Here is a 15,463-nt window from a genome sequence, read left to right as displayed (position 1 = left end):
TACAAATGTAGTGTATATTTTGTTTATTTTTAGAAATAAAAATATTTTTGCGTTTGAGGAAGGTGTGTCTTTATTTGACCCTCAATATACAAGGCGTAACATCTATAATGTACAGTGTGTGTGTGTGTGTGTCTGTTTCAGTGCGTTTCCTTAAACTTGTGAACAGCTGAGGAAAGAAACGCAGTACTGACAACAACAGACTGATTTTTATTTTATTGGGGTTTTTTTTGTGTGTGTGTGTGTGTGTGTGTGTGTGTGTGTATAAATAACTGATGTGGAGGCGTGAATACAAAACTGAACTAATTTCACTGCAGAAGAGAAAAACAGGAAGTGGCCCAGCGCTGTTCATAACAGTTCATATTACTAGTGAGAACTGAGATAACAGAGGTTAAAGGTCACTGGGGCAGAGAATAAAACGGTGAAACCCGAGACAACACACACATACACACACACACACACACACTCCTGATATTTTAGGGTCAATGCACCATTTTCAGATCCCTGTATAATATTGTAATGGTGTAATACTGCCCTCTATTGAACATACATGAGAATGCAGTTTAGCATCAACTCACTAATTAAGCAATCTGGCTAAAATATGGTGGAATATAATATAAAGATTATATTGATATATTGATTGATATTTTCCTGAATCTTGGATTGAGTCTGTGCTGATAAATAAACACTTTAATCCAAATAAATCACAACACACTGAGATGTGACTGAACAAAGGTGTTATGGAGGGAAAAGAATAGAAAAAAGAATTTGGCATGTATTTATGCAGAAACAGTGAGAGAACCACACATCAATGTGACACGTTTACGTCCAAACAGACGTGGCAACAAAAATTTTCACATCTTTCTCAAGAGAGAGAAATTTATTATGACATGCAATAAATTTTACAGGATTTTACGGGATACAATAAACGACTGAGGTCTGAGGAGCAGCGCTCCATGGAACGAATTTTAAAAAACGTGTTGTTGTTGTTGATCTGGTGAAGTTTTCTGGAAGGAAGGAGGTGGGGTTTTATTAGCATTTATTGAAGGAGTCTCCAGTGTCAGAGGTTTAAGTTTTACACTCAATGTGGAGACGTGATCTCACACCCAGAAGGACAGAAACACATTCGGATGCAGATAAACTCATTTTCCTGGAGATTAAACACAGAGCTGGAACATGGACGGTGTTTTGTTTGTTTGTTTTTCAGGAAGGGAAAATGAGGAAGCCGCTGAAGGTGTTGCGGAGCATCGTGTCATCGTAGAGGGTGTAGTTGGTGAGGAGGCGGAGATACACGACGTCTCCGGCCTCCAGATCGAGCACCAGAGCGCCGGACACGTGTCTGGCAGTGCCGTCCGTGCTGTACTCGCCCAAGTGCATGAGGTGCTGGCTGTTCTTGTACAGATGAACGCCCATGTTGTGGTTGTTGGTGTTGTAGGTGGCAGCTGTGAAGCGGATATAGTACACGCCTCGAACCGGGGCTGTGAACACGCCTGCGATTAACACGCACACAATTTCATTCAGCACTCAAGGTATTAATCTACTTGTGTAGGACTTTTTCAAAAAATCATTTCAAATGTAAAGAGAACAGATGTGGAAGTTGCAGACTGTCATCGTTATACTTGATTCTAACTGTTAGTTGTGTGTTAATTACAGGACCTGTGTGTGGGTTATAAGCTCCTCCGATGTTGCTGATGACTTTACTGTAAATCAGAGTGGTTTCGGTGTTAAACGGCCCTGCCTGTCCTGCAGATAATCCGGCGCTGAACGCTATCTTCGGCCGCTCTGTCAACACAACACACAGCGATTAACGCAAAACAAAATGGTGATCATGTAAACACCATCAGTAAGATCACAAACTACTGGTGTTAATTAAAAACTATGACAGTTCTTAGTCCTGATTCAGGGATGTTAGTATTGTTTTGTTTATGAAAATGTAGATAACGATGGAGATAAATCCCAAACAGTCAACGCTACATCAGCATCGGCCTTGAAAGGTGTAGCATGATTTTAACCAGTAGGTGGCGTTTTGAGCCTTTTTCAACCCATAAAATGCAGGTTTTTACTTCGCCCACAACACAGTAATCAGTTTGTTTGTTTGTTTGTTTGTTTGTTTGTGTCCGTCTGTTAACAATCTAGCAGCTAGACGGTTGCACTGATTGACTTCAAATTTTCAATGGTCCGTAAATTACCTGATTAAATTTTGGGGGTAATCGGGTCAAGGTGAAGGTCACCGGAAAGGTCAACCTTTCCGTCAAAATAACATATTTTCCATTATAACTCAAAAATGGTTGCCGATAGACAGATGTTTACTATTATGAGCATATAGGAACTCCTATATGGCCTTTCATTTGGCTTCATGACCTTTGACCTTGAGCGACGTTGAAAAGTCAAACTCAAGATCACGGATTTTCAGAGGGCTGTAACTTGAAAACGGTTGATGGTAGACAGATATTTACCCTCATCAACTTACAGGAAGTGCCATATGGGCTTTCATTTGGCACCATGATCTTTAACCTTGAGTGACCCTGAAAGGTCAAACTGAAGGTCATGGGTTTTCAAAGGGCTATAACTTTAAAATGGTTCATGAAAGCTAGATGTTTACTATTATCAACATATAAGAAGTCCCATTTGGGCTTTCACTTGCTGCCATGACCTTTGACCTTGAATGACTTTGAAATGTCAAACTCAAGGTCATGGATTTTCATAGGACTATAACCTGACAGCTGATGATTGAGAAATATTACCATTATCAACATATAGGTATAAAAGTGACGCCGGGCGAGATCAGTTTTGTCTGGAAACAATTGTTGACAAATATTACCACCAGCATTGATGTGTTTCATCACAGGACAGTCATGTCATTTAATTTGCAGCTCACAAATCACATTTCAGCATGATATTAATAAGTGGTTATTCAGCATGGTAGGTCGTTATTTTATATTTGGTGTTAATTCGACAATGTAAGAGTTGATTGTTGATCTTATTTCTTCTATAACACTGTTCTGTAAATGTGAATAATTAGCATCATGGCATACTGTGTTAAGTGTTGAGTGTTGAATGGTGTGTGTTTACCAGCGTTTTGCTTCTTCACACTCCCCAGTTCACTCTTCACGACTGACAGCTCGGCTGATTGAGCTTGGGAATAAAGAAGAATAGAGTGATGTTTTGATGTTCTAGATGTCAACCAGCAAGTGATCGTGAACTAGCAAAAGTTGAGTTTGGAGGAAAAGTTATTTAGCGAGTGAAATTTGGCTTCCAGCTGCTACTTTTTTTTTTTGAACCTTGGTGTATGTTTAACATCAACACCTCAAGTTTGATAGCATACAATCATTTGAAAATCAACCAGAGTTTCAAGAGTTTGTCAGTTTCTACAAACGGACTCGGGTTCTGGTTGGTGGTAAAGAGCAGAAACGGTATAAACAGCGACAGTGATGCTGAGCAAGATGAAGCGTGATGTTCTTCATCTCACCTGCGTTCTCTTTCTCCATGTACACCATCTTCGTCTTGATCTCAGATAAAGTGGCCGTCTGCTGATCCACGAGATCTCGGAGCTGCTTCAGCTCACTGCATGGATCCTGAAAATTTCCGTGAGTTTCCGTTTCCTGCAGACTGCTCGGCACCGGCGTCAGGAGAAACACGACGAGCACGTGGAACACGGTTCTCTCCATCTTTACTGCTGAGATCTCTGACGTTCTACACCACTCTGTTCTATACCCACCCCCTGACAGAGCTGCTCCTTTAAATGGATGTGATGAAATCCTTCCTCTCTGCTGATTAAATACAACACACAGGTCAATCATTAAACTCGGACTTGTGAAATATGGGAATTTAATCTTCCAGAGCAGGAATGTCCAACAGAGAAGGACTGATAGGTTTTGATCTGTCTGTACTGAAGAAAGTTAAAGAAATGATGATGTAGGAGTGTAGAGCTCTGCCGCCGAGGAGGTTCTGCCTCACAGATCCAGGAGTGACATTCACCGATGTGGCTGTTCAGAGATGTTTCTCAGTTTATTAAGAGATGATCATGAGGCCTGTATCTACCCACATTTAAGAGTGTTGTAGAGAAATGATTGGAAGATGGGATTTAAGAAGCTGAGTTGTCTGTGTGAGAGAGAGCAGCTTCAATGGGTGATGAAGATGAACATCACTGATCAGGACAAACTTATAAAAACTGAGAGCAGATGTTCGAGCGAAGATGAGTTACACACTGTAACATACACCATCAGCCATTAACTGTCATTTAACACACAAGCACACACTGTAACATGCCGTAACACACACTGTAACACATACTGTAACACACACCATCAGCCATTAACTGTCATTTAACATGCTGTAAGACACACACTGTAACACACGAGCACACACTGTAACATGCCGTAACACACACTGGGACACATGCTTTGGCACACACTGTAACACACATTATAATACACACTGGGACACATGCTTTGGCACACACTAACACATATTACAGGCTATGGTCCTGTATGTAACAGTACAGGGGGGAACTCCTTTTCTCCTGATGAGGCGAACCAATTTTATGCCAGGTTTGAGTCCATGGGGAACTGGGAAAATGATGTGCCAGGGGTATCCAGTATTTCACATGGGGAGCAGGGGGGCAGTTTACCTCCCTGTTCTCCTATAAATATCACATTAGATGAGGTCCACTCACAGCTGAGGAGGCTCAAAGTGAACAAGGCCCCTGGCCCAGATGGAGTTATCCCACGTGTCCTTAAGACATGTGCTGATCAACTATGTACTGTGTTTCATTATTTATTTAATTTATCCCTGTCATGTTCTAGAATTCCATCCATATGGAAAACATCTTGTATCATTCCAGTGCCCAAAAAGCCAAATGTCAAGGCAGTTAAGGATTTCAGACCCATTGCCCTTACTTCTCATGTCATGAAATGTTTTGAGAGATCCCTCCTTGTACATCTAAGGAAACAGGTGCAACTGCATCAGGACCCACTCCAGTTTGCTTACAGGGAGGGGGTGGGTACTGATGACGCCCTCTTATACTTGCTTCACCGAGCATACTGTCACCTGGAGAGTACTGGTGCATCTCTCAGGGTAATGTTTTTCGACTTTTCTAGTGCTTTCAACACACTACAACCACGCCTCCTTGCAAAAAAACTTATGAACATGAACTTAAACCCAGCCACCATAGCATGGATATATGACTATCTCACATCTAGACCTCAGTTTGTCAAGCTCCATGGCAACACGTCTATTGTTATTAACACCAACATAGGGGCACCGCAGGGGACAGTTCTCTCTCCTTTTTTATTCACATTGTACACTTCTGACTGCAGACACATTAATGCTTCCTGTCACCTACAAAAGTTTTCAGATGATTCTGCCCTGGTGGGCTATATAACTAATAATGACTACAGAGAGTACAAAGATGAGATTAAGAGATTTGTGGAATGGTGTGATGAAGCACAGCTCATCTTAAATGTTGAAAAAACAAAAGAGCTTACCATTGATTTTAGACGTAAGAAAACTGAGGTTAGCCCAATTTTAATTAAAGACCAGCCTGTCGAGATAGTTTCTTCTTATAGGTATTTGGGTGTACATGTGGACAGCAAACTGGACTGGAAGGTACACAGTAGCAACACGTTCAAAAAATCTCAGTCTAGAATGTTCTTCCTAAGGAAACTCAGGTCTTTTAGTATTAGTAGGCCCATCTTAAACACTTTTTATAATGGGATTCTGGGCAGTGTCCTCTTTTATGCGGTGGTGTGCTGGGGTAGCTGTTTGTCAGGGGAGGACAGGAACAGGCTCAATAAGCTGATCAGAAAAGCAGGCTCAATTATTGGTCTCAGCCCCAGTTCTCTAGAAGAAGTAATTGAACAGAGAACCATGAGAAAAATGAAAAGGATTGTGGCAGAAGAGGACCATCCTCTTCATAGTTTCTTTGTAAGAAGTGGTAGGAGTCAGCGACTCCTCTTCCCCAGCTGCTCAACTGAGAGATTCAGGAGATCTTTTGTACCTTCTGCAGTTAGGTTTTTTAATAAGCACCTTTGATATAGTGTTGTTTTTATTGACTCACTATTATTTATTTATTTATTTCTTTACTTAGGCATATGTGTGTATGTGCATGTATGTGTATGCATGGTTCTTTTTATACTGTTCTGTGTTGCACATGTTGGTGGTCCATTGCCATTAACTGTTGATGCTTGTTTTCTTCCTTGCTTATACTGCTGTATGTTGCACATGTTGGTGGTCCATTGCCATGGTCTGCTTCTCTATGTTGCTCTCTGCTATATCTTCTGTCCTGTACCTGTTTTAATGTCTTGCTTCATGTTGTGTTGTGTCTTGTATGTTGATGGTGGCACTGAGTTTCCCCTTTGGCGAGTATTAAAGTTAATCCAATCCAATCCAATCCAATCCAATCCAACACACACTGTAATGCACACTTGGACACACACTGTAACACACACTTTGGCACATACTGTAACACACACTGGGACACACACTTTGGCACACGCTGTAACACACACTGTAACATGCTGGGACACACACTGTAACATGCTGGGACACACACTGGGACATGCACTGTAACACACACTATAACACACTGTAACACACACTTTGGCACACACTGTAACACACACTGGGACACACACTTTGGCACATGCTGTAACACACACTGTAACATGCTGTGACACACACTGTAACACAGACTGGGACACACACTGTAACACGCACTTTGGCACATGCTGTAACACACACTGGGACACACACTATAACACACACTTTGGCACACACTGGGACACACACTGTAAGACACGCTGTACCACACACTGTAACACGCACTTTGGCACATGCACTGTAACACACACTATAACACACACTTTGGCACACCCTGTAACACACAATGGGACACACACTTTGGCACATGCTGTAACACACACTGTAACATGCTGTGACACACACTGGGACACATACTGTAACGCACCCTGTACCACACACTGTAACATGCTGTGACACACACTGAGGGACACACTGTAACGCACGCTGTACCACACACTGTAACATGCTGTGACACACACTGGGGGACACACTGTAACACACGCTGTAACATGCACTTTGGCACATGCACTGTAACACACACTATAACACACACTTTGGCACACACTGTAACACACACTGGGATACACACTTTGGCACATGCTGTAACACACACTGTAAGATGCTGTGACACACACTGGGACACACACTGTAACGCACGCTGTACCACACACTGTAACATGCACTTTGGCACACACTGAAACACACACTGGGACCAGTGTTGGGCACGTTACTTTCAAAAAGTAATTAGTTATAGTTACTAGTTACTTTTCCCAAAAAGTAACTGAGTTAGTAACGGAGTTACTTTGTCATAAAAGTAACTAATTACCAGGGAAAGTAATTATTCCGTTACATTTTGTTACCTCCCCCCCAAAAAATAAATCAAATTCAATTAGTGTAATCATAATAAAAGTGAATGTTAAATGTGTTTAATGACTGAAATGGACACTTAACAGAACCAATCAGTAACATTATCTACAGTATATTAATATTTTTGTGGGACTATGTGAGAAGACATCTATCAAATTTAATATATTTTTGTAGTTATTAAAATTATGTTACTAATTACTGGCCACTGACGCGGACAAACGCTTTGTTCCTCGACATAATGTGCATTGCACGTACACATTTTTGCGTTTTATTTCAAGTAATGAAAAGTCCTGGCTGTATTTCCAGTGTGAAAGCGCAGTGCTGGGCTGACCGCTCGCCATCGTAGGGCGTGGCCTACCTACGTATGTTGTCCAAATCTACTCTGATTGGCTTACTGTGCCGTTGTCTCGGGTCTCCCCGCCCCACACTAAAGCAGAGTAAAGAAAGGCTGAACGAGCAGCGTGCCAGATGAAAACAGCTTTAATAAAGTAACGCATAGCATTTTATTGTAAGTAACGGGAACGGCGTTATAACGATGTAAAAAGTAATTAGTTAGATTAGTCGCTACTAAAAAAAGTAACGCCGTTAGTAACGCCGTTTATTTCTAACGCCGTTATTCCCATCGCTGACTGGGACACACACTTTGGCACACCCTGTAACACACACTGGGACACACACTTTGGCACACGCTGTAACACACACTGTAAGATGCTGTGACACACACTGGGACACACACTGTAACGCACGCTGTACCACACACTGTAACATGCACTTTGGCACGCACTGAAACACACACTGGGACACACACTTTGGCACACCCTGTAACACACACTGGGACACACACTTTGGCACACCCTGTAACACACACTGGGACACACACTTTGGCACATGCTGTAACACACACTGAGACGCGCACTGTAATGCACGCTGTACCACACACTGTAACACACACTTTGGCACATGCTGTAACATACATTGGGACACGCACTTTGGTACATGCTGTAACACACACTGGGACACACACTTTGTCACATGCTGTACCACACACTGAGACACACACTTTAGCACATGCTGTGACATACACTGGGACACGCACTTTGGCACATGCTGTAACACACACTGGGACACGCACTTTAGCACATGCTGTAACACACACTGGGACACACACTTTGGCACATGCTGTAACACACACTGTAACATGCTGTGACACACACTGGGACACATACTGTAATGCACCCTGTACCACACACTGTAACATGCTGTGACACACACTGGGGGACACACTGTAACACACGCTGTACCACACACTGTAACATGCACTTTGGCACATGCACTATAACACACACTTTGGCACACACTGTAACACACACTGGGACACACACTTTGGCACATGCTGTAACACACACTGTAAGATGCTGTGACACACACTGGGACACACACTGTAACGCACCCTGTACCACACACTGTAACATGCACTTTGGCACACACTGAAACACACACTGGGACACACACTTTGGCACACCCTGTAACACACACTGGGACACACACTTTGGCACACCCTGTAACACACACTGGGACACACACTTTGGCACATGCTGTAACACACACTGTAACATGCTGTGACACACACTGGGACACACACTGTAACGCACGCTGTACCACACACTGTAACATGCACTTTGGCACGCACTGAAACACACACTGGGACACACACTTTGGCACACCCTGTAACACACACTGGGACACACACTTTGGCACACCCTGTAACACACACTGGGACACACACTTTGGCACATGCTGTAACACACACTGAGACGCGCACTGTAATGCACGCTGTACCACACACTGTAACACACACTTTGGCACATGCTGTAACATACATTGGGACACGCACTTTGGTACATGCTGTAACACACACTGGGACACACACTTTGTCACATGCTGTACCACACACTGAGACACACACTTTAGCACATGCTGTGACATACACTGGGACACGCACTTTGGCACATGCTGTAACACACACTGGGACACACATTTTGGCACATGCTGTAACACACACTGTAACACACACTTTGGCACATGCTGTAACACACACTGGGACACACACTTTGGCACATGCTGTAACACACACTGGGACACACACTCTGGCACACACTGTGACACACACTGTAACATGCTGGGACACACACTAGGACACACACTGTAACACACACTTTAGCACATGCTGTAACACACTAAAACACACACTGGGACACACACTGTAACACACACTTTGGCACGTGCTGTTACACACACTGTAACATGCTGTGACACACACTGTAATGCACACTGGGACACACACTTTGGCACACCCTGTAACACACACTGGGACACACACTTTGGCACACCCTGTAACACACACTGTAACACACACTTTGGCACACCCTGTAACACACACTGGGACACACACTTTGGCACATGCTGTAACACACACTGTAACATGCTGTGACACACACTGGGACACACACTGTAACGCACGCTGTACCACACACTGTAACATGCACTTTGGCACGCACTGAAACACACACTGGGACACACACTTTGGCACACCCTGTAACACACACTGGGACACACACTTTGGCACATGCTGTAACACACACTGAGACGCGCACTGTAATGCACGCTGTACCACACACTGTAACACACACTTTGGCACATGCTGTAACATACATTGGGACACGCACTTTGGTACATGCTGTAACACACACTGGGACACACACTTTGTCACATGCTGTACCACACACTGAGACACACACTTTAGCACATGCTGTGACATACACTGGGACACGCACTTTGGCACATGCTGTAACACACACTGGGACACACATTTTGGCACATGCTGTAACACACACTGTAACACACACTTTGGCACATGCTGTAACACACACTGGGACACACACTTTGGCACATGCTGTAACACACACTGGGACACACACTCTGGCACACACTGTGACACACACTGTAACATGCTGGGACACACACTAGGACACACACTGTAACACACACTTTAGCACATGCTGTAACACACTAAAACACACACTGGGACACACACTGTAACACACACTGGGACACACATTGTAACACACACTGTAACACACACTTTGGCACACACTGTAAAACACACTGGGACACACACTGTAACACACACTTTGGCACGTGCTGTTACACACACTGTAACATGCTGTGACACACACTGTAATGCACACTGGGACACACACTGTACCACACGCTGTACCACACACTGTAACACACACTTTGGCACATGCTGTTACACACACTGGGACACACACTTTGGCACATGCTGTAACACACACTGTAACATGCTGTGACACACACTGGGACACACACTGTAACGCACGCTGTACCACACACTGTAACATGCACTTTGGCACGCACTGAAACACACACTGGGACACACACTTTGGCACACCCTGTAACACACACTGGGACACACACTTTGGCACATGCTGTAACACACACTGAGACGCGCACTGTAATGCACGCTGTACCACACACTGTAACACACACTTTGGCACATGCTGTAACATACATTGGGACACGCACTTTGGTACATGCTGTAACACACACTGGGACACACACTTTGTCACATGCTGTACCACACACTGAGACACACACTTTAGCACATGCTGTGACATACACTGGGACACGCACTTTGGCACATGCTGTAACACACACTGGGACACACATTTTGTCACATGCTGTAACACACACTGTAACACACACTTTGGCACATGCTGTAACACACACTGGGACACACACTTTGGCACATGCTGTAACACACACTGGGACACACACTCTGGCACACACTGTGACACACACTGTAACATGCTGGGACACACACTAGGACACACACTGTAACACACACTTTAGCACATGCTGTAACACACTAAAACACACACTGGGACACACACTGTAACACACACTGGGACACACATTGTAACACACACTGTAACACACACTTTGGCACACACTGTAAAACACACTGGGACACACACTGTAACACACACTTTGGCACGTGCTGTTACACACACTGTAACATGCTGTGACACACACTGTAATGCACACTGGGACACACACTTTGGCACACCCTGTAACACACACTGGGACACACACTTTGGCACACCCTGTAACACACACTGGGACACACACTTTGGCACATGCTGTAACACACACTGTAACATGCTGTGACACACACTGGGACACACACTGTAACGCACGCTGTACCACACACTGTAACATGCACTTTGGCACGCACTGAAACACACACTGGGACACACACTTTGGCACACCCTGTAACACACACTGGGACACACACTTTGGCACACCCTGTAACACACACTGGGACACACACTTTGGCACATGCTGTAACACACACTGAGACGCGCACTGTAATGCACGCTGTACCACACACTGTAACACACACTTTGGCACATGCTGTAACATACATTGGGACACGCACTTTGGTACATGCTGTAACACACACTGGGACACACACTTTGTCACATGCTGTACCACACACTGAGACACACACTTTAGCACATGCTGTGACATACACTGGGACACGCACTTTGGCACATGCTGTAACACACACTGGGACACACATTTTGGCACATGCTGTAACACACACTGTAACACACACTTTGGCACATGCTGTAACACACACTGGGACACACACTCTGGCACACACTGTGACACACACTGTAACATGCTGGGACACACACTAGGACACACACTGTAACACACACTTTAGCACATGCTGTAACACACTAAAACACACACTGGGACACACACTGTAACACACACTGGGACACACATTGTAACACACACTGTAACACACACTTTGGCACACACTGTAAAACACACTGGGACACACACTGTAACACACACTTTGGCACGTGCTGTTACACACACTGTAACATGCTGTGACACACACTGTAATGCACACTGGGACACACACTGTACCACACGCTGTACCACACACTGTAACACACACTTTGGCACATGCTGTTACACACACTGGGACACACACTTTGGCACATGCTGTAACACACTCTGTAACATGCTGTGACACACACTGTAATGCACACTTGGACACACACTGTAACACACACTGGGACACATGCTGTAACACACACTTTGGCACATGCTGTAGCACACTGTGACATGCTGTAACGCACACTGGGACACACACTGTAGTGTACACTGTAACACACACTGGGATACACACTGTAATATACACTGTAACACACACTGGGACACACACTGCAACTCACACTGGGACACGCACTGTAATATACACTGTAACACACACTGGGACACGCACTGTAATATACACTGTAACTCACACTGGGACACGCACTGTAATATACACTGTAACTCACACTGGGACAGGCACTGTAATATACACTGTAACACACACTGGGACACGCACTGTAATATACACTGTAACACACACTGGGACACGCACTGTAATATACACTGTAACTCACACTGGGACACGAACTGTAATATACACTGTAACACACTGGGACATGAACTGTAATATACACTGTAACACACACTGGGACACGCACTGTAATATACACTGGGACACACTGTAATATACACTAACACACACTGGGACACACACTGTAATATCACTGTAACTCACACTGGGACACACACTGTAATATACACGAACACACACTGGGACACACTGTAATATACACTGTAACAAACACTGGGGCACGCACTGTAATATACACTGTAACACACACTGGGACACGCACTGTAATATACACTGTAACTCACACTGGGACACACACTGTAATATACACTGTAACACACACTGGGACACGCACTGTAATATACACTGTAACTCACACTGGGACACGCACTGTAATATACACTGTAACTCACACTGGGACACACACTGAAATATACACTGTAACTCACACTGGGACATGCACTGTAATATACACTGTAACTCACACTGGGACACGCACTGTAATATACACTGTAACACACACTGGGACACGCACTGTAATATACACTGTAACTCACACTGGGACACACACTGAAATATACACTGTAACTCACACTGGGACATGCACTGTAATATACACTGTAACTCACACTGGGACACGCACTGTAATGTACACTGTAACTCACACTGGGACACGCACTGTAATATACACTGTAACTCACACTGGGACACGCACTGTAATATACACTAACTCACACTGGGACACGCACTGTAATATACACTGTAACTCACACTGGGACACGCACTGTAATATAAACTGTAACTCACACTGGGACACGCACTGTAATATACACTGTAACAAACACTGGGGCACGCACTGTAATATACACTGTAACAAACACTGGGGCACGCACTGTAATATACACTGTAACTCACACTGGGGCACGCACTGTAATATACACTGTAACTCACACTGGGACACGCACTGTAATATACACTGTAACTCACACTGGGACATGCACTGTAATATACACTGTAACTCACACTGGGACAAGCACTGTAATATACACTGTAACTCACACTGGGACACACACTGAAATATACACTAACTCACACTGGGACATGCACTGTAATATACACTGTAACTCACACTGGGACACGCACTGTAATATACACTGTAACACACACTGGGACACGCACTGTAATATACACTGTAACTCACACTGGGACACACACTGAAATATACACTGTAACTCACACTGGGACATGCACTGTAATATACACTGTAACTCACACTGGGACACGCACTGTAATATACACTGTAACTCACACTGGGACACGCACTGTAATATACACTGTAACTCACACTGGGACACGCACTGTAATATAAACTGTAACTCACACTGGGACACGCACTGTAATATACACTGTAACAAACACTGGGACACGCACTGTAATATACACTGTAACACACACTGGGACACGCACTGTAATATACACTGTAACTCACACTGGGACACGAACTGTAATATACACTAACACACTGGGACATGAACTGTAATATACACTGTAACACACACTGGGACACGCACTGTAATATACACTGGGACACACTGTAATATACACTAACACACACTGGGACACACACTGTAATATACACTGTAACACACACTGGGACACACACTGTAATATCACTGTAACTCACACTGGGACACACACTGTAATATACACGAACACACACTGGGACACACTGTAATATACACTGTAACAAACACTGGGGCACGCACTGTAATATACACTGTAACACACACTGGGACACGCACTGTAATATACACTGTAACTCACACTGGGACACACACTGAAATATACACTGTAACTCACACTGGGACATGCACTGTAATATACACTGTAACTCACACTGGGACACGCACTGTAATATACACTGTAACTCACACTGGGACACGCACTGTAATATACACTAACTCACACTGGGACACGCACTGTAATATACACTGTAACTCACACTGGGACACGCACTGTAATATACACTGTAACTCACACTGGGACACGCACTGTAATATATACTGTAACTCACACTGGGACAAGCACTGTAATATACACTGTAACACACACTGGGACACGCACTGTAATATACACTGTAACTCACACTGGGACAGGCACTGTAATATACACTGTAACACACACTGGGACACACACTGTAATATACACTGTAACTCACACTGGGACACGCACTGTAATATACACTGTAACTCACACTGGGACACGCACTGTAATATACACTGTAACTCACACTGGGACACGCACTGTAATATACACTGTAACTCACACTGGGACATGCACTGTAATATACACTGTAACTCACACTGGGACATGCACTGTAATATACACTGTAACTCACACTGGGACACGCAGTGTAATATACACTGTAACTCACACTGGGACACGCAGTGTAATATACACTGTAACTCA

The 15,463-nt window shown here is 44.0% G+C and overlaps 1 protein-coding gene across 1 annotated transcript; it reads right to left on the bottom strand.

Moving 5' to 3' along the window:
- Nucleotides 1-976: 976 nt before the first annotated feature.
- LOC132875621 (complement C1q-like protein 2) lies at nucleotides 977-3,772 on the bottom strand. Its single transcript, XM_060912537.1, has 4 exons — nucleotides 3,467-3,772; nucleotides 3,070-3,132; nucleotides 1,654-1,779; nucleotides 977-1,487 (listed from the first exon to the last, which is right to left on the bottom strand). The coding sequence occupies exons 1-4, from the start codon at nucleotides 3,663-3,665 to the stop codon at nucleotides 1,201-1,203; spliced, it is 675 nt and encodes a 224-aa protein (XP_060768520.1). The 5' UTR covers nucleotides 3,666-3,772; the 3' UTR covers nucleotides 977-1,200.
- Between the last annotated feature and the right edge of the window lie 11,691 nt (nucleotides 3,773-15,463).

Source organism: Neoarius graeffei, chromosome 28, assembly GCF_027579695.1.
Source record: "Neoarius graeffei isolate fNeoGra1 chromosome 28, fNeoGra1.pri, whole genome shotgun sequence".
Lineage (NCBI taxonomy): Eukaryota > Metazoa > Chordata > Actinopteri > Siluriformes > Ariidae > Neoarius > Neoarius graeffei.
Note: the sequence above shows the minus strand (reverse complement) of the source record. Positions and strands in the feature narration are given on the sequence as shown.

What these genes read in the sequence shown, in the direction of transcription:
- LOC132875621 (XM_060912537.1), bottom strand. Translation starts at nt 3,665, where the DNA reads ATGGAGAGAACCGTGTTCCACGTGCTCGTCGTGTTTCTCCTGACGCCG. An exon ending in CATGGAGAAAGAGAACGCAG is followed by an intron (nt 3,133 to 3,466) that starts GTGAGATGAAGA and finishes TTTATTCCCAAG; the next exon opens with CTCAATCAGCCGAGCTGTCA. An exon ending in TGTGAAGAAGCAAAACGCTG is followed by an intron (nt 1,780 to 3,069) that starts GTAAACACACAC and finishes TTGTGTTGACAG; the next exon opens with AGCGGCCGAAGATAGCGTTC.